Source organism: Mesocricetus auratus, unplaced genomic scaffold (assembly GCF_017639785.1).
Source record: "Mesocricetus auratus isolate SY011 unplaced genomic scaffold, BCM_Maur_2.0 Super-Scaffold_100007, whole genome shotgun sequence".
NCBI classification, from domain to species: Eukaryota; Metazoa; Chordata; class Mammalia; order Rodentia; family Cricetidae; genus Mesocricetus; species Mesocricetus auratus.
This window is the reverse complement of record NW_024429191.1, coordinates 51,846,238-51,872,373: the sequence shown is the minus strand read 5'-3', so window position 1 is coordinate 51,872,373 and position 26,136 is coordinate 51,846,238. Positions and strand designations below refer to the sequence as shown.

Below are 26,136 nucleotides of genomic sequence, written 5' to 3'. Positions count from 1 at the left end.
GCCAGCTGAAGACAAGGGTGAACTGGTCTTTCTGGAAGGGCGGCAATGAAGAGGGAGTAGGCTGGCCTGTAGCAGAACATGAGGCAGAGAATGAGGCAAGAGAAGAAAGCACGTAGGGAATAGGTGAGAGAGAGGAAGCTGCCTTGGCTGAAGGTATCTAGGCTGGTTGGATTCTTTTTTTTTTTTTCTGCCACCCAGGAAGAAGGCTTTGGGGGCTGGGAAAGAGGTTCTTGGCTGGGGAAGGTGGCAGAAGGCCAAGGTCTGTGAGAACAACTGGCCCATGCTGTCCACTCTGCTAGCCACTTGCTTTGTACAGCTATTTTGGTGAATTAAAAGTAAATAAGAACTGGGTATGGTGCCGAATACCTATGATCCTAGCATTTGAGAAGCCGAGAGAAGAGGGTCGTGAATTTCAGACCAGCTTGACCACATAGCAAGGCATTGTTTGAAAAACATTAAAAAGTGAAATGGTTCCAGGTGCTTATTGGCTCCCCTTGGCAAGTGGCCACCACATTGAACAGTACAGATCCATCTGTACAGTATGAGAAATTGTGCTGGGCAGACTGGTCCAGACAGAGCAGGGTGGGGGTACTCAGAATCCCTGACTGGCTGTGAGCCCAGGCTGGAGGGCGTGGCCACATGGAGCCTTCTCTCTCTCCAACCACAAGCCTCACTTCCTTTTGTGGAAGTGCCCCCCAAATCCCAGCCTTGAGACAACAAGCCCCTGTCTCAACCCCATTTCCCAAGGCTGCTTCTGGGGTGCTCAATTGCTCCACAACCAGGAGAACAGCTTTCTTGGGGTTGGGAAGAGTGCTGGTGCCCTGTCCTGTGTAGGAGATGGGGCTCAGGGACTGCTGTGAGCTCACTGAGCCGGCTGGGTTCAGGCATCCCTCACCAGCCTGTCTACAGGGGCCTCACATGCTCAGCTCAGCTGCGCATCTCGAAGGTGAGCACACTGAACTTCAGAAGGGTTTGAGAGGAAACCAAAGGAGACAGAAATTTGTCCTCATTTCTTTTTATTGTGCCCCCACCCCTTGCCTCCTCAGCCTTCATGTTCCAACCAAGCTGGGCAGGTCATGGAAGCTGGGACTGGGCCACAGGCAAGGAGCCAGGATTCATCAGGCTTACCCCTCCATCTGAGGTAGCTGGGTTCTGCGGCTAGAAGGGCTGGTCTGGCCTGACTCCCTCAGGAAGGAGCATCGTCCCATGGGGGTGACACTGTATGGAGACCATGTGTCCCTGCCTAGGGGCGTAGGTGTGTTCAGATGGCTGCGCTTGCAGTACCCAAGCTGTTCCAACCTACACTGGGAGTAGAGGGTTGTGTGTGTGTGTGGGGGGTGTGTACATGGTGGTTTGTGAACTCCTATGTGGCACAGGGGCACACTACATGCTTGTTGGAGGTGTCTGAGACCCTGCTCAGTCTCTACACCTGCCAGTTGGCTGACCCAAGAGTGATTGGGAGCTTAAAAATCAGAAAGCTCTAGGATGGCAGTTCTTAAGCCTCACGCACAAAGTGGCCTGTGTTTCTGGGTTAGGAGGAGGGATGTGTGCCAGGCTCTGGTGATGAGCCTCCCAGGGAATCCCTTAGGAACTTCCTCCAATGAAAAACATCATATGCTGTCCAGCCTGGGAGCCAAGGGCTACATGTGTCCACTTAGCTAGTTCAACTGAGACATATCTTTATAATATTTTGATTAATTTAAGTTCAAATTGTCACATCTGGCTAGTGGCTTCCATGTGGAAGGGCACAAATCTAGGCAGGTGAGGCCCTGGGCTGGACAGTGAGAGGCTGCTCCATAAACACAAAGCTACAGTATAGGTGCGTGAGGAGCCCAACCGTATGGACCCAGAGTGGCTGCAACTGGAGGGGCCTCCCTCAGGAGGGGAAGTGTGGGATTGTACCCAGGGCTCTGAATTGCAGTGTCTTGCCTGTCTCCACTCTGAATTGGGGGGCAACTTGGTGTCTGCCTGGTGGGAAAGCCCCTGGGAATGGCCTCTGCCCTGGCTCGAAGCCACCAGCCCTTGCCGGAAGCCCCACACTGAATCAAGTCCAGAGCCAAGACTGAGGTCAGGAGGTCCTCATGTTCTCCTGCAGGCCCAGAGTGGAACTGGTGGCCGCTGGGTCATGTTCACCCTGTGTAAGCAATGTGGGAACACAAGTCAGGCCCCAGAAGCACTGCCCTGCACGACAGAGCCTGCCAATGCAGACACACAAGCTTGAGGTCTTTGAAGAGTCCTGCCCGGGAAGCTCAGAAGTTCGCTTACCTCCACAGGCCCCATGTCCTCCGCGTACTTGAACTTCTTCTGCTTGTAGTAGTGCCTCTTGGGCAGGATGTGGAGCAATAAGAGGTCACAAAGAACTGTGGCCTGAGGACAGGGAGGGCAGGCATGGAGAAAGGGAAGCTGAGGCAGATATAGACCTTCCGTGTTCCACAGTGGTCCCTACTGACTGTGTTCCTGGCTGAATTCTGCTGCTCCAGACCCCAGTTTCCTGAAGACAGGATAAGGTGCTGCAAACCCCTCCTGAAACCTTGTCAATCCCATCCTCCCTCTCTCTTACCTTAACTCTGAGCCTCAGTTTCCCCAGGTACACAGTGGGTCTAGGGTGGTGGGAAAATCCGTTGCTGCCTCAGTAGTGATAGGCAGCTATGGCCACATTTTGGGGTTCTGTTACTGATGTAGAGAGGAGCAGCTGAAACCCAACACAGCAAACGTGTCCCTAGCACTTACCACTCCAAAGATGCCGATCCCAGAGCCGATGGTGGTCATAGTAGGGATGATGTCAAACTTCCCAGCCTGGTGGCAGGGCCCAGGGAAGAGCCAAGTCAACAGAAGGGGCCCATCTAGAAAAAGCCAAACCCTCCTCCCTCAGCTCCAAACTATCCCCACTGCCTGTGACCGAGGACCAGTGCTCTTCCGAGAGCCAGTTCCTGGTCAGTAAACATGGGCTTTGTGCCTGGCCTTGCTTCCCTGGACCCAAGGAGATGGTAGGGGAGCATGACAGTGGCCCTAAGCCTGGCCAGAATCATCCCCCATGTCCGTGGTCACTAGAAGCAGATCTCTGTCTTTTTTTTAATATTTTATTTATTTATTGTGTATACAGTCTTCTGCCTGCGTGCTAGCAGAGGGCACCAGATCTCATTCAAGGTGGTTGTGAGCCACCATGTGGTTGCCGGGAATTGAACCCTGGACCTCTGGAAGAACAGTCAGTGCTCTTAACCATCGAGCCATCTCTCCAAGAAGCAGATCTCTGAATACACCTATCCCATCCCATTTCATATCCATAACAACAGACATCCAAAACAGGAAGGTGCCTTGACAGCCATCCCTTCACATGGGACACTTACCTTGCCATCCACAAGGATGTCAAAGCGAATCCCAAACACCTTGAAGAGGTGACGATGGTTTGTCCCATTCTGCACAAAGTGCCTGGCAAACCTGGGGTGGGGGGAAGGTGGCAGGAAACTGTAACAAAACCACCTTGAGTACCAAATATATTAGGAAGAGACCCTCCAGCATGACTTCCAGGAGAGTTGAACTCAGCCCTTTCCTGACTCCCACTAGGCAGACCTCCAAGGAGCCAAGACCCAGGACTGGCGACTCAAGCCTTTAAGGTCTTGTTTCCTGTTTGACAACTTACATAGGATGGAGGCCGTCCAGGGTCCTCTGGACCCCTCTGGGAACATTTGTCAAACCGTGGCATTCCAGAAATAGGAAGGTACCTGAAGTTGAAGCCTGGAGACAGATTTTTCTCCCCATACAGTCCATGGAACTGGTAGATTGGTTTGCAGTGCCGCACGTGCCAGTCCAGGTCACATTCCCAGTCGATGGTGATACCAACTACCCCACCCTGCCAGAGACACAGGCACATAAAATCTGGGCTGCAGGATTCTAAAACTGTCTAAACTGGCAAGATGGCCTCGTGAGTTTAAAAGAGAAAAAACAAACACCAAAACTGTCTTATAGTTGGTGACTACATTCTCTTTGAAAAAATTGTCTTACATTATTTATTAATTCTGTGTGTCGATATATCCACCCTTGTGTACAGTATGACTTTGGAGGTCAGAGGACAGTTTGCAAGGGTGGGCTTTCTCCTACCATGTGGGGCCAGGGATTAGATTTAAACCGTTAGGCATTCCACCAAGCACCTGCGCTCACTCAGCCACCTTGTTGCACCGCCTCAAAGAGAAGATATTTTTACTAGAGGAGGGACACTGAGATCCTGCTTTAGGGCTGAAGATCTGCCACTGTCTCTGCTCTCCTTCCACACCTGAGTGATCATCTCTAGAATATACCAAGTTTTTCCTACCACCGGCCCTTTGTCCCTGATGTTCTTTCACAAACCTGGCTCTTTCTCATTATGTGGTCATTTGCCTTGAGGGCTTCCCTGACCACCAATTCAGTCTAAAATATGTCCCTTGTTACTCCCTCCTGTAATGCTGTGTGTTTGCTTTTAGGCCATTTGTCACTTGTTGTTTTTATTTGTTTGGTTGGCTTGTGTTATTTTAAAATTTATGAGCACATATCTGTGTGAATGTCTCCCATGTATGTGTGGGTGCTCTCAGAGCCCAGAAGAGGTCATTGAGTTCCCCGGAACTGGAGTTACAGGTCATTGTGAACCATCCATTGTGGATGCTGTGAATCTAAAGTTGGGTCCTCTGGGAGGATAGCAAGTGCTTTTAACCGCTGAGCCATCTCTCCAGAGCCTTAGTTTTTTGAGACTGGGTATTGCTGTATAGCCTAGGCTGGCCTTGAACTCTTAATCATCCCGCATCTGCCTCCTGTGTGCTGGGATCGCAGGTGTGTGCTGGCACACCTGACTTGTCATATGTGTATTCTGTCCCATTACTATTGACCTCTCCTCTAGGATTGTCAGCTCCAAGGGGACAGACCATCTGGCATTCGTCACTGTTTCTCAGTTCCTGGCCGAAGTCACAGTGGTTTGGGAGACAAACTTTGAACTAAGGTGACCTATTTAGTCTGGGAAGAAAACACTTCAGAAAGTGAAGTGAGGCAGGGAACAGGACAGGTGGGTAGCTCAGGCCAAGAGTGGAGAGGCGATCAGAGACGAGGGCAGGGAGCTGAGCAGCTCAGTATGGATGCAGGAACAGAGACCCCCACACTCAGTGGGCGACGGCAGGTGTGGGTGGATTGTGAGTTATGACGACCCTGTAGGATCAGACAGAGACCTAAACACCAACGGTTAACCACTGTCTGTCTGCTTCCACCTCGATGTAGCTCTTGAATGCAAACACCTGCAGACTTCTGCCATACATAAGTGTGCCATGAGTGAGGCTTGTTGGTGACCTCACAGAAAAGGGATTGTTGCCATCCCCGCACAGACAGCTGCAGGAGCAAGCGCACAGGACCCAGCAGGAACAGGATGTGGGACTGCCCCATGGCCCGCAGAGCTGAAGTGCTAACTTGCAGGTGCATGCTCACTTGGTCCTCAAAGCACCACCGTGGGAATGATGCTATTAGCATCTTCAGTGATGTTCTCAGATCCACTGAACTTAAGAGAACTCTCTGGTTGGGAGGCAGACCAGGATTTGGATCCAGAGCCTCACAAAGGAACTGTGGTCTTGGAATCCAGAGGACATGTGAGGCCCTGAGTTCTGTCTCCACAATGGGAAAAAATAAGTAGCTCAGTGATTTTAGACTATGTACAGCTCGGGGTTAGGGTCTGCTACAGCGTGCATGAGGCCCATCCTCAGCAGAAAAAATAATTAAAAACTAAACTGGGTGTGGTGACACACACCTGTACTCTTCATTAAGCAGGCAGATGCAGGGGGATTGGGAGTTTGGGGCCAGCCTAGACTACATAGGGAGACCCTGACTCAAAACAACAAAAAGGAAAAGGGAAAAGAAGAGAGGGAGGGAGGGAAGAAAGGAGGGAGGGAAGGGAAGGAGGAAGGGAGGGAGGGAAGGAGGAAGGGAGGGAAGGGACACTGAATATCCAAATGATGCTGTCTGCCCACGTCTCTTCATTCTTAGCACCTCCTCCATGGCAGAATCAGACCAGGCCCTGCAGAGGACCCTCAGGGACTCTGGTACTATAGGGCACAGTCCCATGCACACACTTGGCCTGTGCCAGGGAGGTTTTGGAGGCAGGATGGGGCTGCCAGGTCAGCATCATGACCCTGCGCTATACTCCCCTTGCTGGCACCACCCCATCCCATCCATACCCTTTCAGCCAGGCTGCGGAAGTCCTGGCCTGACTCTTGCACCACATAGCCGAGGCTGAAGACTGGGCACAGTGGATGCAGGGTCTTGTGGTAGAGGCATTTCTTCATGTAGGTGCCATTCACCTCCTCCACCAGGTTGCGCCTGTGTGGAAGGCATGGGTAGCAGCCATGTGCCAACTGAGAGGGTGCTCACTCCGCTCAGCTCTAGGGACCCCCAAGAACTCTAGGGCAGCCCCCTTCCCCCAGAGCAGTCAGCCTCCAGAAGGTCGGCTAAGGCTGCTGTCTCCAGAGTGCAAGCAGCAGGGAGGGAGGGAGGGAGACAGTGTTAGAGCAGCTGAGCTGCTGCAAGCCACCTGCATCTCTCCCTTCCTTTCCCACGAACCTGTTGACCCTGAAGCGTGGAAAGCTGATGCTGTTCTTGATGAAGAGGGTGAAGTTCTCAGCCTCATGGAGAAGAGCAGGGCTGGGGAAGACAGCACTCATTCAGTGCCCCTCTCCAAGAGTGTTTGCATGGCTGGAAAGGCTTGGCAATAGCAGGGAGCACAGGGGATCCCTGTAGCGTGCATTGATGTGTGGTGGGGTTGGGGTGGCCACTCTCCAGATGGGGCACAGGCTTACAGGCTCCTAGACCAGGAAGACTCTTTGGCCTGGGCCATCTGGATAGGGCAAGGGGTGGGATCAAAAGGATAAAGAACCCATTCTTTCCAGATCCAGATGTCTGTGAGTCAGAACCCTGTCTCTGCTTCCTGGAAGGCCAGGCTATCAGTTACCTTGGGATCTTGTCATCCACCTCCACAGGACACCAGCCAAAGATCTCACAGGTCTTCACTGTGCTATTGAAGGGCACACATTTGCCTGTGCGAATGCCTGCAGCAAGAGAGCAATCCCTGAGCCGGGCGTTGGTGGCGCACTCCTTTAATCCCAGCACTCGGGAGGCAGAGGCAAACGGATCTCTGTGAGTTCGAGGCCAGCCTGGTCTACAAAGCTAGTTCCAGGACAGCCTCCAAAACAATACAGAGAAACCCTGTCTTGAAAAAAAAACCAAACAAACAAACAAAAAAGAGAGCAATCCCTGGAGTCCCAACCCATGGTGTACTTCTGCAGCATGGTGGCGTAGGGCCAGGATGAGAGCAGGGTAGACTCTCAGTGGGGAACAACCTGGTGACATGTGAAGTACAGAGAGAAAGGCAGGCACAGGCACCATGGCTGTGGAGGTGACCTTACCTTGGAGCTGGCCTTACCTTGGGCCTTCCTTTCTGCTTTTCCTGGAGTGCAGCCATGGTCATCCTGGCATATGCCACCTTCTGGGTTCTGGGGGAGGGGAGAGCTGCTGTCCCTGAGGCCTATGGTGTTGTCCTGGGGAGGATTCTCTCCTGCCCCACCCCCAGGGTCACAGTGTAGACGTGGAGCAAAATCTCAGGTTCTATGGGAGACCCCTGCTCACAGCCTCCTCCCACATTTATCCTAGGCTTCTGTCCAGCTGCTGAGTGCTGGTGTACTGCAGGGGGACTGGAGGTTGGGATGGAGAGGCCCAGTGCCCAGCAATGGCACTAACAATGGCTGAGAGTTATTTTGTATGACTCTGTCCAACAGTGCATCATAACCTCATCAGAGGCTTGTCCTACATCACCACCAGGGCCCACGGGGATTCCGTCACGCTATCTCCCAGTGGGTCCAAGAGAGGGGCGGAGTCCTCACCTCTGCACAATAGCCTTGAGCCTGCTGAGGGGTCACGATGAAATTGGTCATAACTACAAAGGAGCTGTCCCCCTGGAAGTGAAGGGCAGGGAGAGGACAGGCAGAGTCAGTAGAATAGCCCCTAGCATCTAAACACTGCCCCAGCAGGGCTCTGGAGCCCAGCTGACACTCAGGAGATGCCACATCCCATGACATCACTGTGGAGTGGAAGGACTAGTCTTACTGTAAGGGAGACTGAGGTCCAGCGAGCAGGAGGCTGAACTGGCCCCTTGGGGAGCCTTGAGTCATGGCTTGTGGGAGCGAGGATGGTGCAGCCCTGAGCCAGCTCACCTGCGCTGGGAAGACATAGTCAGCCACGTCCCAGACCTGGGGTCCCAGGCCCTGGAGCTGGGTTACAGCTAGGCCCTTGAGCTTCACAGACACACTGCTGATGAGACCGCTTGAAGTCTGGTATCCCTTTTCGTAGACAAACACCCACCTGCCGGGGAAGGAGGGAGTTAGGATTTTGTGCAGTGTTGGCCAGGACATCCTAGGACATGAATGGCTGTGAGAGTGTCTATCCTTTCTGGCATCCTCTGGACCTCCTCTGTCTTTCTTAGAGTTTCTGAGCTTCTTTGGTTCCTAACTAGTTTCCTGGAGGCAGGACAGCCTCACCTGTCGCCCCCTGCTGGCCTGTGTCTAAATTCCCACCACCCCAACTGCCTCAGAGGAGGCCAGTCCATGCAGCTACCAACTGACTGTCCTTCTTAATCCTTTTTCCCAAGAGCTGTCTGTCAGGGCCAGCTGGCCAGCCCTTGACCCCAGTCCTCCTTCCCAACACCCTGTTTCTTCCCACACAATTTCCAGCAAAGCGTGAGGACTGCCTGGGAGTCCGGCTTTGTCTCCCAGCCAGCCCTGCCCCTCAGTGCTGCCAGGTTTGGAGCGGATCCTTCTTCATCCTCCTTATCTATGAAGTGGGAACAACATTGGTACTTGTTTATGTTAAGTGAGTTAATGTAGAGAAGTTGCTTAGGATGTGGGCTGGCACCTAGCAAAGCTGAGCAGAAGTGGTCTGCCATTACTGAGTAGAAGGTGGGAAGGAGAACAGTGGGAAAGAGAAAGGAAGCCAGGATATGGAGCTAGAGACCATAGTCTCCCCCTTGCAGCATCCGCCCCCCCCCCCTCAGGCTGCTGTGTAAGTGGCTCATGTTTAATCCCGGATGGGCACATGTCCAAGGCACGTCAGTCAACGTCCCACCCCTCCAGCAGTAGTGATGAGCCTTATTGTCCTTAGAAGAGTGTCAATAGCAAAGCCAGACTCCTTCTTTCCTGAGATTTGCTAGGAAAGAAACTTCCACTGTGCTGGGTGGCTAAGCAAGGCAGCTGTGAAGTCAAAACTACCACCAGCCATTTTTGCCACCTCTAAGCACCAGCCTGAGGATGGAGCCAGGAGATGGAGAGGACCAGATTCCTGACCATGGTGCTGCAGCCCCTTGGGTGGGTGGGTGGGATTTCTGGACTTTACTAGAACATGAGCCAATGAAGACCCTTCTACTGTGGGAACTAGCTTAGGTTTCTTTTCTGTTGCTTACCCTGGGAGTTCTGTATCTCACTTCTCTCCAGAGTTAGCTTCTTCCTTTAGAATAAATTGTCTGAGTAGACTGGGGATGTGTTGCCCACCGGAGCATGTAACGCAAGCCCTCCCCAGAGAGAAGACTGTAAGAGAGTAGGCTCTATTCCCTCCATCCTTTACCTCACCTATACAAAGAGCTCAAAGTCATCTACTCTGGGAACAGGATTCTCCAAGCCTTAGTCCCAGAGTCACTGTCATTTCCCTGTCACAGGGAAACAGACCACTGTCTTGTTACCTTAATCCTCTCCCCCTCTGGAAGCCTGCGTTGAAACGCATTCCTCTTCCAAGCCAAAGTGTGGTCACTGCTGCCCCCTGCAGGCCTCAAATAGCAACAGGCGAGGCACAACAAAGGTCTGGGTTCTTCTGAGGCTGATGGCCAGGCTGCCCGGCTGGGGAGTCCCTCAAGGAGAGGGGTTCCCCATCCCCGTGGTGCCTTTCTGTAGTCAGGCCTCCATCTGGCACCCCAGCTTAAATGGGCTACTTTGGAGGAGGGTGTTGGTGCACATTCTGAGTCCTCCCTAAGAAGCCACTGGTTTCCCTCTCCACATCTCCATCCTCAGAACCCCAATTTCTCTTTGTTCAGTAGCAACACATCACACAATAAGCGGGAAACTGAAGTCCAAGGACACGCCCCTCACAAAGCCAGCGGTCAAACAGGAGCAGACCCAGGGCTGGAGGACTCCTATCCAGGATTGTGCAGCACTGGATCGGCTGTGTCTTCCCACAGCTCCTCCCCCACCTCAGCTGTGGGTTGGAACCAATACAATTTCTGGGCTGTGTCTGCCCCTGGGGTTGCTGATCTTGGAGGTCAAAAGGAAATGTCAAATCTGGCATTTGTGACCTCAACCCTGGTAATAATAGCTTTGGCATGATGGCAACAGGCCTGTCATTCCAAAGCTATGTCTTTTTAAAAAGTATTATATATATATATGGGGGGTTTGAACACTTGACTATAGATAACCATAAAGACCAAGAGAAGGTAACAGATCTTGTGGAGCCAGAATTACAGGTATGAGCTGCCTGCCTGCCTTAGATGCTGGGGACTGAACTTAGTTCATCTACAAGAACAGTTCATACTCTTAACTGCTGAGCCATCTCCCCCAAAGCCATGTCTTGGCCTGGCCTTATGGTACCACTCTGGAAGGCCATCAAAGAGGTCTGAGGTCAAAGACATTGGCATCTTCAGAGGCCCCTCCCCTTCCAGGAATGGCCCTTGCCAGTCTCTTCACTTCCCTTGGGGCTCCCTTCTCCAATGGTCCCTGGGAAAAGGACACACAGTGAAGTGGCCATGTTTAAGTTCCAGACCTGCCTTTTGTCAGATGTATGGCTTCAAACGAGAGGCTGAACTTCTCGAGCCCTGACTTCCTCAGTAAAACAGAGGGTGCCCCTACCTCAAAGACACTCAGCAAATCCTTAGCAAGGCCGTGTACTCAATACATGAAAATCAAAATCTCTCATCAAATCTTCCCCCATTCCCCTGGCCTCCATTCTCAGCCCAGGGCAGAGCTCTGAGTGAGCTGTTGCAGGTACACTTGTCCCAAGATCCACCTCTACACCTATGGTCTGCCCCTACACATTTAGTCAGTCATTCAATAAATGTGTATGCATCAAGCCCATCTTCAGAGCCAAGCACTGTTTGCGACACTAAAACCACAGACGTGGGCAAACCCCAGGAGCCTGCCCTCAAGAAGTCTGAACAGCTGGCATCTCTGGTTGCTTGCTGTACTGCTTGATATTGTCAACTAATTGCATCTGGAGACACCTAAGAGACTCGTCTCAGGATATGCTCAGAGAAGATTAACCGAGAGGGGAAGTGAACTCAGAGTGAGCAGCACCGTCCAACAGGCCCAGAGATAAAGAGGAAAAGCAGTGTGACCTGCCAGCCTTCACTTCCTCCTGGAGTCATCTGGGTCATTCGTGTTATATACTGGCAAAGAATCTGGCCTTTTCTGCCTATGTCCCAAGAACTTGAATGAGGTTGAATTCAAAATTAATAAAGCAAATTGTTTAAAAGGAAGTTGGGCCGGGTGGTGATGGCGCACGCCTTTAATCCCAGCACTCGGGAGGCAGAGGCAGGCGGATCTCTGTGAGTTCGAGGCCGGGCTAGACCGACAGCCTCCAAAACAACACAGAGAAACCCTGTCTCGTAAAACCGAAAAAAAAAAAAAGGAAGTTGGGTTTGTTGTTTGGATGGTTTAAGACAAGTTTTTGTAAATCCTGGGTTGACCTCAAACTCACTGTGTTGCCAAGGATAACCTTGAACTCCTGCCTCCACCTGCTGAGTGCTAGGATTACAGGGATGAACCTTCTTTTTTTTTTTTTTTTTTTTTTTTTTTGGTTTTTCGAGACAGGGTTTCTCTGTGGCTTTGGAGGCTGTCCTGGAACTAGCTCTGTAGACCAGGCTGGCCTCGAACTCACAGAGATCCGCCTGCCTCTGCCTCCCGAGTGCTGGGATTAAAGGCGTGAACCTTCTTGTTTATGTGTCAGGGGATGGAATCCAGGGCTTTGTGCATGCTATGCACCTGAGCTACATCCCCAGCCCTGGAAGGAGACATTTCAAGGGATTTATTTTGTTTCATGGTTTGAGGATACACCTATCATAGTGCTGAAGGCATGGTGGTGAGAGCAGTTCCCAGTGTCAGGTGTGGTAGCAGGGGCATGGGATAGCCAGTCTCCCTAAGCCCACGGTCAGGAAGCAGAGAGAATGCGGGATTCCACTTGCTTTCTCCTTTATATTCAGCTCATGGCATGGTGCTACCCACATTCAGGGCAGCATTGCTTCTAGGAGCCAAAAGGTAGAAACAGTCTAAAATGTCCAACCACAGATACTCTAATAAATAAAATGTGATGGATCAACACATGGAATATCACTTAGCCATAAAAATATTGGGCTACTGGTACTCATTACAACCAAGATGGAAAGTAATAGAAGCCAGATACAAAAAGGCTCATGGTGTGTGGTCCTATTTATAGGAAATACCCAGAATAGGCAAGACAAGCTGTGAGGAGAAAGGAGGTTGATTACTAAGGGCTACAATGTTTCTTTTTAGGGATGGAAATGTAATTAGAAGTGATACTGTTTCAGCCTTGTGAACAATAATGACCACAGATTTGTGTGGTCCTGTTTGTTTTGAGACAGTATCCATCTTATACTCCAGACTTGCTTGGAATTTACCATGTAACCAAACTAACCTTGAATTCATGCTATGACTGCCTCAGGCTATTGAGTGCTGGTAGTATAGGAAAATACCACCTACCCTGCCTGGTCCAATTAGAAGCGTGTGCACAAGTGTGTGTGTGTGTGTGTGTGTGTGTGTGTGTGTGTGTGTGTGTGTGTTATGAAGGCTAAGGAATAGCTCAATGGTAGAGAGTGTACTTGGCATGCTCAAGTTCATGGGTCCAATCCTTAGCATCAAATAAATGAAAGACAAGTTAATTAGAAGAGTAGATATTAAGGTATTTGAAGTCAATCTCATGCAAGTTCCAGTAACCAAACAAAAAAATTCAGCAGAAAACAGGCATGGTAGCACACGCTTTTAATCCAAGCACTTGGGAGGCAGAGACAGGTGGATGTTTGTGAATCTGAAGCCAGCCTGGTCTACAAATTGAGTTCCAGAAAGAGCCAGGGCTATATAGAGAGACCTTGTCTCAAAAAACAAACAAATACAAAATTCAACTCAACCAATTCTTTTCTTTCTAAACTGGGTCTCTCTCTCTGTAGCCCTAGCTGCCTTATAATCTTAGAACTCACTGTGTAGACCAGGTTGGCCTCGAACTCACAGAGATCTATCCACCTTTGCCTCTCAAGTGCTGAGTTTAAACATGTGCACCACCATGGCTGGCCAGACTGACCCACTTGAACTCACACAAGAGTTGGTTCCCTGTGTCCACTCTGCTTCCCAGAAGGAGGGTCTGGACCAGTCTGTCTCATAGCTCAACCCTGCAATTAGAGCATTTTATCTGTGTTATCACTGGTAATCTGGGCCAGCAGAGGCTCTGCCTTTTAGAGTTTCTTACTTCCCCCACTTGCCTCAGATTTCCAGGAAGAACATGATCAATAGAGACCACAGTCTAAGCATCCAGATCTTGACATCTCAGCCTGTCTGTCGGTCTGTCTGTTTGCCTGTTTGTCCGATAGACTTCCTAAGTCTCAATGCTGCTTTCGTCACATGTCTTCCTCCACTGCCGTGCTGCCCATTTCCAACATGGACTTCACTATCTGGTGTCCTGAATCTCTTGGTGGCCCCCACCATTCCTCATCTTCCCTGCAGCATCCACAGGACCAGACATCCAGACAAACATCTAGGAAAGGGGAGGATCCTCAGAGAAAAGTCCTTCCCTTCACAAGGAAGAGTACAGTCTTCTCCAACCGCGCTGTCCTACGTAACAATGGGGGATTTGAGTCTTGAGATGCTGAGGCTCTGGGAGTCTTATCTGTAGGAGTCAGTGTAGCATCAGGCATGGGCCAGAGGAGGGAGACATAGACATAGGAGCCACAGGCAGAGCTAGCCAGGGCTCCAGTGGGCAGGAAAGCCTGGGTTTGGGGACCTGAAGACCTTGCCTTGGGCCCTGCTGTATGAATTGGACATTTTAGTGAGACTAGTTACATCCCTCATCTCTGATATTCTCACCCCTCATACTAACAAGGGCTACAGCCATTTGAAAATCATGGACCATCTTGAGCCAGAAGAAAGGAAAGGAGGGGATGAGGTTCCTGTCACTGGAGGTAATGTATCAGAGCCAGGGAGCAGTTGGGTCTCATCGTACAGCAGGGCTGGGTTAGGTGAGCTGTCCCTTCTGCTCTGACAGCCAGGAGCTGTACATAGCCACGGCTCTGAAAACACAGTAGAGAGACTTCAGGGCCTCCCCATGTGAGGAACAGGCTGAGCCTAAATAGTGATTTCTCTTTCCTGGAGGAACTAGAAGTAAGTTAATGGTGCTTGACATGTGGCCATTGGTGCCCGTTAGAAAGTTTCTTAGAAACCTTGTGGGGTGGGAAGGTAGGGGGCAGAGCAAAGGCCCAGGCCCAAGGCTGATTTGCCCTCTGACCTGGAAATTCCGTGGCTCTTCTCTGGGCCTTAGTTTTCCTCCCACGTTCGACCAAATTGATTTGTGAGCAAGGAGACAGATCCAAAAGGCATCAGGAGGGTCCTGGTCTTGGCTGCATCTGGCCAGCTCTGAATCTTAGGGGACCAATGGGCAGAAGGAAGGCTGTTCTGGGTGCTAGACACTCCCGTGGGGTCAGCGCTACATGGGTAACTTTTCAGGCCCTTACTATCAGTCCCCAAACGGGTTGTGCAAAGCCCTAAGAACAGCACAACATAGCCAGGCCAGGGTGCTGGGTGTTGGCAGGTTCTCATCAAGGCCCGACCCTTTTAGGGACCCCAGGGCCTCTAGGGCCTCTTTTCAGCATGATTGAGTAAATAAGATGCCCCTTACATGTGACACTTCAGGAACCTAGCTATCTCAGACCCAGGGAAGACAGGGACACAGCCATATGCATGTACATCCAGCCATGGATAAATCATCGGTACATGCCTAGATGTATAGGACATGGGCAGGACACAGGTATATCCACACGATACCATGGCATTAGCCCACACAACACACATGCAAGATTCTGTCAGGCCTGTTAGCTTCTAGGACACCAGGCTGAACTTTAAAATGTGGTCTTTGCATAGTTCCCAGGCTAGCCAGATTGTGGAGGTAGGCTTGTCTGCTTTGACAAGGAAGGAGATGTCACACTGGAGAACGGAGACTACCTCCTGCTTCAAGCTTCCATCTATATGCTGAATGATCATAATTTAAGGGTCTTTTCAGCTCCCAGGTTCCTGGATACCCCAGGTTGTCCCTTACTCAGACTGGAGAGACAGGAGCAGAGCCTATCTTCAGGCTAGTAAAACGGGTGTTGCCGTCTCAATGGCTGCATGTGGGAAGCTGGAGGTAAAAGGGGCTCTTGTGGTGAGCGCCACTCACTGGAAAGGACAGTCACTATGTCCCTTCCTCAGGACCCACAGTGGCATTGCCCCTTGTTCGTCATGCACCCAGAGCACTGTGCCCCATCCTGCCTCAGTGTCTCCACCTTGGCAGTGGACTAATGGGGCCTATTCTTTCCTAGCAACATGGAGGCTCTCCAGTCCAGAGAGAGATGAGGGGCTACTCAGTGCCCCAGAGCTCAGAGGGCTAGCACATGTAGAGGATGGGTGCCCAAAGGTGGTAAGGAGGGGACTCAGACTCACCCGATGACGTAGACCAGGACGACCAACTGGATCAGACGGAAAATGATTCCCACCTTCTTGTTTCGCACCAGCACCATCCGGGGAGTGTCATATTCAAAAAAGAAGGCTGACAGCTCATCCTGCAGCCGCCGTGCCATGGTGGGCCAGGGGGGGTTCAGAAATGAGCCCCCACACGGCTCTGTGGTCAAGGGCAGGCCAGCATCTGCACCCACAACTGTAGCAGTGGAGTGACTGGAGACTTCTCAGCCCCTTAAGAGCAGAGCAGGACGGGTGGGACTGGAGGCCAGGAGGCAGGGGTTCGTTGACAGGGTCTGGGTTGGGAGGGAAAACCCTGGGTGACCAGAACAGCTTTTGGCTGCTGGCAGGCAGTGGAGTTCAGGCCAGTGGTGCCCGTGAAATAAATTCCCAAAGATAGACAGAGGCGGAGCCAGTGGGGCCACCCAGGCCCAGCCCCACAACCCCTCTAGGCTCCGCCTGGGCCTCCAGAAACAGAAGCTGCTGGCCGGAAACCACCATGGCCACCAGTCACAGGGGCAGAGATAAAGCTACTGGCTACCCCCACTCCAAGAACCTGACAAGACAGAACTGGGGGGTCTGGCCAGGACTTGGGGTGAGATCCCGGAGAGCCCCATCTCCATCCTTACACCTGTAGTCTCAGAATGGGCAACTCAGTCCTGGGGACCTGTGGGAAGATGGGCAGAAATGGAATCAGGTCCTGTAGACTAAAACTGCCCTTGAGCACCCCCTGTCCACCAGTCCCTTCAAACCCAAGTCTGGCTTATAACTGTTAACTTCAGCATCAGGCTGGCATCTCTATCCTCCTCTGACCTGCTTGACTGTACCCCCTGACACCACCCCTGTCTTATCCCCGCCACCAGAAGGGACAGGAAGGTAGACATCTAGGGTCCCTTATCCTTATGAAGCCTTAAGACCCAGCCAGGAAAGCCTAATATTAGGCGGTTTTGCCACTGTTGAGGGCTTGGGGACATTGTCTGGCCTGTCTAAGTCTTCTTCCTGTAAGGTGAGACAATGTGACACTTTCCTCAGAGAGAAGTCCTTAGGGGATGGGTCCCAGCAACATCAGGGACAGAGAATTGAAGCCACTGTTTAGTTAAGAGTTCAGGTCCAGTGCAACCTTTGCCTTCCTCAGTAGTAACCCAGACCCTGAGCATGGGGGGTCCCAAGACCCTCATATTGTACCACTAGGGTCAGAGGGGAACAATCTTACTCTGGGCCTATGAGAAGAACCAGCTTGAAACGCAGGCCTCCTTGGTAGCCTTCACTGCCCTGCACCCCAGGCCAAGCTGACCCACCCTAAGTACTGATAAGCAATCTCTTCTTCCTCATAAGCCACTTGCAGGGAGCAAATGGCCCTGGGCAGAGCACCAAGCTCCTGTGCAAGAAGGGATGCTTTCTGGATGTCCTGTCCAAACACCCAGGATCAGTCCCTCCCTCTTGAATAGAACACACACACACACACACACACACACACACACACACACACACACACACACACACACACACAGAGAGAGAGAGAGAGAGAGAGAGAGAGAGAGAGAGAGAGAGAGAGAGAGAGAGAGAGAGAGAGAGAGAGAGACACTGAAATCCCAGTAGGAACTCTCACAACTGTCTGACCACTGTCAGGGTGGTGAGAACCACATCCTTTACTTTTTTTCCTAAGGAGCCAGAGCTGCAGGCTCCTTGGCTTTGTCTTGGCCCCAAACAAAAGGAATTGTCCCTCTCCCAGCTGATTCCATGTCCAACTGTTGGAACAGGAGCCCCAGGAGATGGGCCACTTGCAATAGGAGGGGTGGGTGCTGAGAATGGCCACACCTGCGCCTTCCTCCATGACACTAACTGTGTTCCAGAGAGGAGCCAGCTCCAAATAAGGAGGAAGAGAAAGGATGGGGAGAAGACAGGAAGAGGAAGGTCGGCGTCGTCTGCAGTCCCGCTTCATGCTGCAGCCACCTTCTTCCTCCTCATCTTCCTCACTCCTCCTCCTCTCCTCCCTTCTCTTCTTTCTCCTTCTCTTCTTTCTCCCCTCCCCCTTCCTCTTACTTTCCCTCTTCCACTTCCTGCTCTTTCTCTTCTTCTCTCTTCTCACCCTATCCCCAAGAAGCTAGGTTTATAGCTAGTTGGATAGACCATCAGGTCTACATCTGCTACAGCCTGGGCATCAGCCATTGCTCTTGGGAAACAGGTAGAGAGGACCATTTGAAGGTTCTAGAAGACCCAAGGTGGGGCCAAAGACACAACTTTTTCTTCTCTTTCTTTTCTTCTTTCTTTTTTCTTTCTTCCTTTCCTTTGCTTTTAAAATGTCTTTTGAGACAGGGTTTCTCTGTATAACAGCCCTGGTTGTCCTGTAACTCACTTTGTAGACCAGACTGGTCTAGAACTCACAGATATCCTTCCTGCCTCTGCTTCATGAATGCTGGATTAAAGACATGATCTGCCACTGCCCAACATAACTTTTTTCTTGATAATAGCCCTGCAAAAATAAGTCAACCACATGAGACTATAGGGATGGCTCAGACGACCCAAGTTTGGTTTTTTTGTTTTGTTTTGTTTTTTGTTTTTTGAGACAGGGTTTCTCTGTATTGTTTTGGAGCCTGTCCTGGAACTAGCTCTTGTAGACCAGGCTGGCCTCGAACTCACAGAGATCCGCCTGCCTCTGCCTCCCGAGTGCTGGGATTAAAGGCGTGCGCCACCAACACCTGACTGAGGACCCAAGTTGGTATCCCTAGCGCTCCTTACAGCAGCTGCATCTGTAACCCCAGTGCTGGGCTGGTGGAGACAGGCAGATCTCTAGAGCTCATTGGCCAGCCATGGAGCTCTAAGTTCAATAAAAACCCTGTTTCAAATAATAAGATGGAGAACCATTGAGGAAGACATTTGATGTTGACCTGTGGCAGTGCGCGCATGCTCACACTCTCTCACACACACACACACACACACACACACACACACACACACACACACACACACACACACACAGTGAATGTCTCTTGCACTGGTTCACTCTTAGGGACAGACATCCGTGACCCTAGGCTTTGTAAGCATAGGTAGGTAGAACAGATGTTAGAACTCCACCCAATTGAGTTGAGCCTTCTCTTTACAATGGCCCTGTAAAGTAGGTGGTAGAATGCCCATTATACAGATGCAGAATCTGAGGCTCTGGAAGTTGAACACCTGGTCAAAGGTCATGGAACAAGCAGTTCTCAAGTTTGCTTGTGGCTGGAAGAGAGGCTCCCCAAAGTCTAAGGGCTTGGCCCAGGTCCCACCCAAAGACTCCAGCACTTGAGATCTGCCAGGCCTGCCTTATAAGCCCAAAGGACGTGTGGCCAGCTCTGATTCTGGCCCGGGCCTTCTAGGGAGACATGGCCTTGCTGCCAAGGACTCGGCCCCAGGACAACCTCCCCTGCTTGGCTAAATTTAGCACTCTGTGGGTATGGAGGGGGTCAGTGCCCATCCTGGAGCCACTGATCAGGCCTGGAGGGCAGCCTGAGTCCTCAACAGGGTGGGTGGCATTAATTCCAATTTGTCTCCTTAGCCACTCATGGTACCAAAGGCTTATCCCTGGCAGTTTGACTCTCACACTGTATGGGCCTGCCCTAGTGTCCTCAGGGAGTCACCCAATCCTCAACAGCCCCTCCAGTGCTGTTGGAATAGAGCTCTTGACCTAAGTCAAGGGGAGGTCTATGGAGAAGGCTGGGTACCAGCCATGACCTCAGGGCTGGCTTTTCTTCATTGTCTGAATTTTCCAGACCTCTTCCCTCCCACCGTGGGCCATGACCACACTGGCTCCTATCCTTCAGTGTCAAAGGCATCGTGGTCTCCTAGTCCATCTCTATTCTCTTTGAGTCTTTCCCTGCAGACCTCTTCTGTCCAGTAGGAAGGGGCTTCTGGCTAGCATAGGTCCCTCTCCTGAACACTAGGCACTCACTCAAGAGACTTGTTTCTTCAGCAGTTCTCAAGGCAGTGGCTCCTCTGTAGCCATAAGTAGCACAGGCCCACTCACCTCTTCTACTGCTCTTTCTTTTTCTTTTTTCCTTTTTTTGGGGGGGCCGGGGAGAGACAGGGTTTCTCTGTGTAGCTTTGGAGGCTGTCCTGGAACTAGCTCTGTAGACCAGGTTGGTCTCGAACTCACAGAGATCCGCCTGCCTCTGCCTCCCGAGTGCTGGGATTAAAGACGTGTGCCACCACCGCCCGGCCTCTTTCTTTTATTTAAGATATAGTTTCATACATCTTAGACTGACCTCAAACTTGCCATGCAGTGGGAATGAACTTGAACTTCAGATACTCTCGCCTCCACTTCCCAAGTGCCGGGATTATGGACAAGTACCACCAAGTGCAGTTTACGTGGAGATGGAGATCAAACCCAGGGGGTTTGCATGCCAGGCTAGCACTCTACCGGCCAAGCTACACCTCCGGCTCCCTTTTTTTCTTAATTTAAATCAAGCCAAGTTGAGGTGGAGTTCACTTTTTTCCTTCGTTTCCACTTTTGACAGTTTGATGAGTTCTGACAAATGCACATAGTTACTCTCTGACCCATCATTCTAGAAGGGTCTCTCTTGATCCCACCTACTTTGATGCTTTGAGACAGGGTTTCTCTGTACAGCTCCGACTGTCCTGGAATTCACCCTAGAGACCCGGCTAGCCTCAAACTCAGAGATCCGCCTGCCTCTGCCGCCACCTCTGGCTTCTCCTGACCCTCTGTACTCACTCTTCATCCAGTAGCCCAGCAATCACCGATTTGTGGTCAGTTTGGGTTATCCTGCCTTTTGTGGAAGTCCACGGAGGCACAAGCACACAGGATGAGCTTTTTTGTATCTTATCTCTTTCATCCAGCACGATTATTTCTTCATATGCTTGAGACAGGATTTCACTTTGCAGCCCAGGCTGGCCCAGACCTTGCTGCAATGTTCCTGCCCAGCCTCTCTACTGATGAGATTTTCTGATGTGTGCCACATGGCTGACCTATCACAGTGGTTTTAAGCTGTCTATATGTGGTTCTATATGCATGTGGTCATGTGTGCCTTTGCTGCTGAAGATTTTCTGTTGTACAGACATACCACAGGTGTCCCCGGACTTTTGGGCTCAGATCTCTGGATGTCCGTACTCCCTTCTCAGCTCTGTCTTTATTTTGTTCTTCCATGTCTCATGACACAGCTCCAACCTGTTCCCTCCCCTCACTGAGGAGGCCTGGAGAGCACAAAGTCCTGTTCCCTCCCCTCACAGAGGAGGCCTGGAGAGCACAAAGTCCTGTTCCCTCCCCTCACTGAGGAGGCCTGGAGAGCACAAAGTCCTGGTTTCCAGAGAAGCAAGGGGACCCAGAGGCATCTTGGCAGCTGCCACCTTGGAGCCAGAGAGGAGTATGGTGGCGTTGCCTGGGAATTCCCTCCTGGGTGAGGTGAGGAAACCTCTCTGTTTACCTTGGCTGCCCAGCCTTGGGTTGCAGACTCCATGTTGTGTGCTAGACAGAGATGGATTTGGGCAGGCCCTGGTGTGGGTGGAGGCAAAACGGACCAGGTCATCATGATCCAGAGGCTGCTGGGGACACTGGAGACACACACACACACACACACACACACACACACACACACACACACACACACACGCCTCTTCTGAAAATTCCCTTTGCCTATCTCATTTCCACACCTTCATCATGATGAAAGCCAGAAGATAGGCCCCTCCCACGGGTTCCTCATTTGTTAGCTGGAGCCCCAGTATCATGGGGCTCTTGAGACCCTAAAAGAGGAGTGCAGGATTTTATATTTGAGAGTCTTACAGAGGTCTGTGTGGCCAAGAATACTTCTAACCATTCTGCTGGAAAAAAAGAAATCCTTGAGAGCTCCTCAGGGTACGAGCTATCTCCTCTGTTGCTTCACAGATGTGTGACTTAGATAACGACACTGAAACCACATGTAGAAAATCCTTGCACTTGGCAGTGGAATTCTGGGTTTCTTCTTTCCCCCAACCCTAGGGCCTCAGACTGCTCTACCACTGGTTTGTATTCCCATCCCAGTAGTACCTTGGGCTTTCTTTGTTTTGTTCTTGCTTTGCTGAGTAATTTGGAGGTCCCAGGTTTTCACTTTACAATGGGCTCTGCAAATGATACAGTCGGTCCTGCCTCCTTCCCTGTGCAACAGGCCTGGGGTATCCAGATTTCCATCCCAGGACAACTGGAGGAGAGATGTGAAACCTTCATGGTGAGCCTTCTCTCTCTCTCTCTCTCTTTTTTTTTTTTTTTTTTTTTTTGGTTTTTCGAGGCAGGGTTTCTCTGTGGCTTTGGAGGCTGTCCTGGAACTAGCTATTGTAGACCAGGCTGGTCTCGAACTCACAGAGATCCGCCTGCCTCTGCCTCCCGAGTGCTGGGATTAAAGGCGTGAGCCACCAACGCCCGGCTGAGCCTTCTCTTTAGAGACATAACTAGTCCCTTCCTACAGCTGCTTCCCAGCATTGCCTGCAGAGGCTGGTTCATATTAGGCATCATTATTGAGACACCCCTAGGTGGTGGGAGCTGAGGGAAGTTGTGGGAAAGGGGGAGAAACCTTTGAGATTGGATGGATTGCAGGGGTCCCAGGGGGATAAAAACATAGCAAGCAAGAAAGCCCAGGGAGAGTAATAGGAACTACAGCACTGCCAGGTCAGGCATTTGCTAGGGATCCTAAGGTAGGGATCCTTAAACGTAGGCTCCAGGCCCAGATCCTTTTCTGTTGAGGTGACATGTTAATCCCAAAATATGTGATTAAACCGTTGAGCGCTGTTCTTAAACTGCCAAGCAGTAGAGCAGGAAGCAGGCTGCCCAATAAGACTCAGGTTCGCCCCACTTCTGCTATTGGGGTGTGGTTCTGGTCCTGTGATTCCAACGTAAGTGTTTCTCAAAGCCCCATCTTCGCATCAGAGATGGACTCTGGCAATGTGGGGATCTCAGACATTGACTTTGCTGGTTCTGGGTAGGTGGGCCCCTGGTAGCCACAGAGATAGGAGCCCACAGTTCAGACAAGATGCTGACAGCTCCAATCCCCATACACACACCTTTATTTCTCTACCAGAAAGCATGTCAGCAGGTGGGTGCAGGGCAGCTAGAACAGCCAAGCCATCCCTCTAACGTGTTTCTCTCTAAGGCCCCTCCAGAACCCGCCTGAGGGGAGAGAGGATTGCAGGAGTAAGCTGCCAAACATGGAGTCCATCTGTCTGCAAGGCAGGCCGAGGGGGTGAGGCTTTTGCTACTGGGGGTCAGGATAGTGATGTGAATCTTGATTTACATATAAAATAATCACACTGTACACACTTGAGGCAGAACTAAGTCACGCAGACAGGCATGCACTCTGTTTTCTGTGACACCTGACTAGTTTGTTGCCAAAGGAGCGACAGCAGGGTTAAGAGGAACAACCACGGGGGGGGGGGACCCAAGCAACACCAAAACCAGTTCATCTGATAGATCCCGTGAGATGATTTCTTTCAGTGGGGGGCAGGGGTAGGCAGTCCCTCACGGAGCACCCATCCCAGTGACATCTCTTTGACTCAAAGACGTATGGTGGGAAGAGCAGGGCGAAGAGTAATGCCGGGAGCCCAGGAGACTTGGAGTCACCCAGCCCTGCAGCAAGTGGCATGCCTCACACCAGGCTGGGTGGCAGAAGAGGCTGGCACGGACCCAGGGATGTCTGGAGTCTCAGGCACCAGGGACACGGACAGGAAAACTGGCCTCTGCTATACAGACGAGGTCACCCTCAATCGTCATGAGCTGAGGCAGTGAGCCGAGAGGTGGGAATAGGGCTGAGCTCCTGGGAAAGGGAGTCCTGTGTTGTGTCCCCTGTATTGTCCAAGCCCCATCCCCTAATTCCCGACTCCACCCCACCTGCCCCAATTCTTGTGTTCCTATCTGTCTGTGATCCCTCAACCCTGGGTCCAGCACATACATAAACAGACACAGGCTCCCGCTCTCAGAATTGGACTTGGTGGAGGCAGAGCCAAGTGGAAGGGGGTGCCCTTCCTTGTGATCACAGCTGGGCCCAGATGGTCCCCTCTGACTCCTTCTCCCACAGCTGAGTAGGCTCCAGATCCAAACTAAGCAAGAGGTCAGAGTCTGTAAGAAGGCCCCCATGAGTCCTCCATCAGGGCAGAGGCATGAGTTAGCAAGCAAACCCAGTGAGCAAATGCCCAGCCTCCAAGCAGGGGAAAGGTTGTAGAGCTGTGGGTAATATGTGGTGTCTCTGCGGCCAGCTTTGGCTTCTTAGCCGCCCCTCCTGGGCTCAACTTCTGGGCCAGAGCTGTAGGGAGGGCTGGAAATGGAGACAGGGACCTGGGGTTGGGACTAAAGGTGACCAATCTTGTTTCAGGCCTGTTATGTCCAGCAGGGTCCAGTAGACAGGTGGCTGAGTGTTGTGGCAGGGGTGGGAACGGGGGCGAATGCTTGGACACTCTCAGTCCGACAGCCATACTGGAGACTCCTCTCTGATCCCAGAACTTACTTCAGGTCCTTTTTTTCTGGAGGGAAAATAAACCCGAGAACTCATATTACGACCAAGAGTGAGCTATGCAGGCTGTCCCTTTCAGCCACTTCTCCAGGGCCAGCCCCCACTTTCCACGGCCTGGAACCTTCCATACCTGATCTATTCCTAGTCTCACTGAGCCTGAGCCCCAGCCTCAGGAATCCAGCTGCTCTCTATGTCTCCTGCAGTCCTCCCAGAGAAAACGCTCATATTTCTTTGTTTGGAAAACACCCCCAGTTACTGTTAGTTCCACAAGCAGGGGATCCCCCTTGCCTCCTCCCTATCCCGCGTGGTCTGACTTCAACTGAACACGCTCAAGCTGACCTTTACCTCTGCAGCCCATACAAGGACTAAGGCCCACTCTATCTGTCTCGCCTTACTACCTCCCTTCTGCTGCTGGCGTCATACAAAACCCCAACCTGGCCCCATCATCCTCCCGTGGCTCCACTGTCTTCAGATGAATTCTGGGTCCGCCTTGTAAGCTTGGACTCTCCCAGATCCATTCTCTCTCAGCTTCTCCATCCCAGCCTACAGGCCTCCTGACAACCACTCAGTCACACCTGAATAGTGCCAAGGGTGGAGAGAGGACCCCCAGTCCCAGAGCTGACCCTAAATCCACAATTCTCCCCAGGACACATCCTCATAAATCACAGAGAAACAACAAGCGTCAGGCCTCAGTAAAACTTCCCTAAAAGGCCACTCAGCTGGCTTGGGAACGTAAAGGGTCCCCTCTCTCACCCCCGCCCTGTCCAACTTTAGGAGGCCCAAGGGATTGCGGCCGCCTGCCGGCTCAAGGCAGAGCCGTTTGGACTTCCAGCCAGCACATCGCTCCCCAGGGGAGGCCACAGGGACCCATCCTAGGTCCCTCCTGAAGACCTGTGGTCGCTCTCTTTCAAATCAAACTTCTGCAGGACCATAGTGGTCACCATTTTAGGTCAAGAAGGTTGGTAAAGGTGTGGCTTGGGGCCAGCTCACCCTGGACCAAGATTTGGTTTCTTCCTCAGGCCAGTTTAGCGCCTCTTTGGTTTATACTCTATTTAGTGTCCCTTCAGTACGTTTCTAGCTGTCATAGTCCCTCTCCCATGCTTACAGTCCTTCTGTGGTCCCCACTCCCTGAGAATAACCAGGACCTTATCTTGGCATCCGGGTCTTCCATGTCCTCTGGGCTTCCCCTCTCACGCCCCAGGCACCAGCTGCAGTATAGACGCCTTAGCCTCTACCCTGCCAGATTCCACTTTGTCCATGTAATCTACTCTAGAATCTTCTAGCAATTACCCTTAGTCCCAACTGGGCGGCCCTCTAATCTCCCCCATCTAACTCCCGCCCTCCCATTGGGCCCAAGAATTCAGTGTGGAATTGTATCCCAGACACAGGGTTTCCCCAAGGGAATGAGAAATTTTAGCCATGGGGAGACATTTTTCATTTTAAAATTTCCTCAAGAAAACATGCTGAACTCCTTGCCTGCTGTGGTCATCAGGGATGAGATGTCTCTCAAGGAAGACAAAACAGCTTCCAGATGCTCATGTTTCTAGGGGGCAGGCTTCACGAGTGAGTTTGTCTGACTGGGGCTGGGTGTGGAGGGAGGGGTTTCCAGGGGGCTCTCCTGTGCTGTCTGGCCAGAGCCAGAATTATTTTTTTCCTTTCTTTTTGTTTTTGTTTTTGTTTTTTTTTTGAGATAGGTTTCTCTGTGTTATCCTGGCTGTGCTAGAACTCACTCTCTAAATGTGGTTGAGTTTGAACTCAGAGATAGATTGCCACTGCTTCCCTTTAGAATCTTTCAGAGAAAACTAAGATAAAAAGTAATGCAAATATTTTAGGGAACAGACAGGCTTTCATTACATTGACCAAATGGATCTTCAACCCCTGTTCAAGTGGTGTTGCGGTTCAGTCTGGGTACACGTGAACAC

General features: G+C 51.4%; 2 protein-coding genes and 1 long non-coding RNA gene across 6 annotated transcripts in view; all 3 read right to left on the bottom strand.

Annotated features, from left to right (window-relative positions):
- Positions 1-999: 999 nt before the first annotated feature.
- P2rx1 (purinergic receptor P2X 1) lies at positions 1,000-16,386 on the bottom strand. Of its 2 annotated transcripts, none has more exons than XM_021225674.2 (12): positions 15,735-16,386; positions 8,214-8,361; positions 7,884-7,955; positions 7,427-7,496; positions 6,956-7,052; positions 6,568-6,648; positions 6,186-6,327; positions 3,723-3,850; positions 3,348-3,438; positions 2,731-2,796; positions 2,266-2,367; positions 1,000-2,134 (listed from the first exon to the last, which is right to left on the bottom strand). In XM_021225674.2, the coding sequence occupies exons 1-12, from the start codon at positions 15,869-15,871 to the stop codon at positions 2,069-2,071; spliced, it is 1,200 nt and encodes a 399-aa protein (XP_021081333.1). In that variant the 5' UTR covers positions 15,872-16,386; the 3' UTR covers positions 1,000-2,068. The 2 variants fall into 2 exon arrangements, with proteins under 2 accessions (XP_021081333.1, XP_040605038.1); XM_040749104.1 differs by lacking the exon at positions 15,735-16,386 and adding an exon at positions 9,731-10,292.
- A 4,163-nt stretch (positions 16,387-20,549) lies between these two features.
- On the bottom strand, positions 20,550-22,050 carry LOC121141401. The gene is made up of 2 exons (XR_005878298.1): positions 21,766-22,050; positions 20,550-21,234 (listed from the first exon to the last, which is right to left on the bottom strand). It is a non-coding gene; the product is annotated as an uncharacterized LOC121141401 (long non-coding RNA).
- Positions 22,051-22,757: 707 nt separating this feature from the next.
- Positions 22,758-26,136, bottom strand: part of Atp2a3 (ATPase sarcoplasmic/endoplasmic reticulum Ca2+ transporting 3) — a 31,443-nt gene continuing 28,064 nt past the window's right edge. For all 3 annotated transcript variants that reach the window (XM_005067435.4, XM_005067436.4, XM_021225676.2), the window contains one exon: positions 22,758-24,224. In XM_005067435.4, coding sequence (XP_005067492.1) covers positions 24,161-24,224 — 64 coding nt within the window. In that variant the 3' untranslated portion in view covers positions 22,758-24,160. The remainder of the gene's footprint in view (positions 24,225-26,136) is intronic.

Excerpts from the sequence above, each read along its gene's own strand:
- P2rx1 (XM_021225674.2), bottom strand. The coding sequence starts at position 15,871 with ATGGCACGGCGGCTGCAGGATGAGCTGTCAGCCTTCTTTTTTGAATAT. Across the intron at positions 6,649-6,955 it reads GTGGATGACAAGATCCCAAG|CCCTGCTCTTCTCCATGAGG; the intron begins GTAACTGATAGC and ends TGTCTTCCCCAG. Across the intron at positions 2,797-3,347 it reads ACATCCTTGTGGATGGCAAG|GCTGGGAAGTTTGACATCAT; the intron begins GTAAGTGTCCCA and ends CCCTGCCACCAG.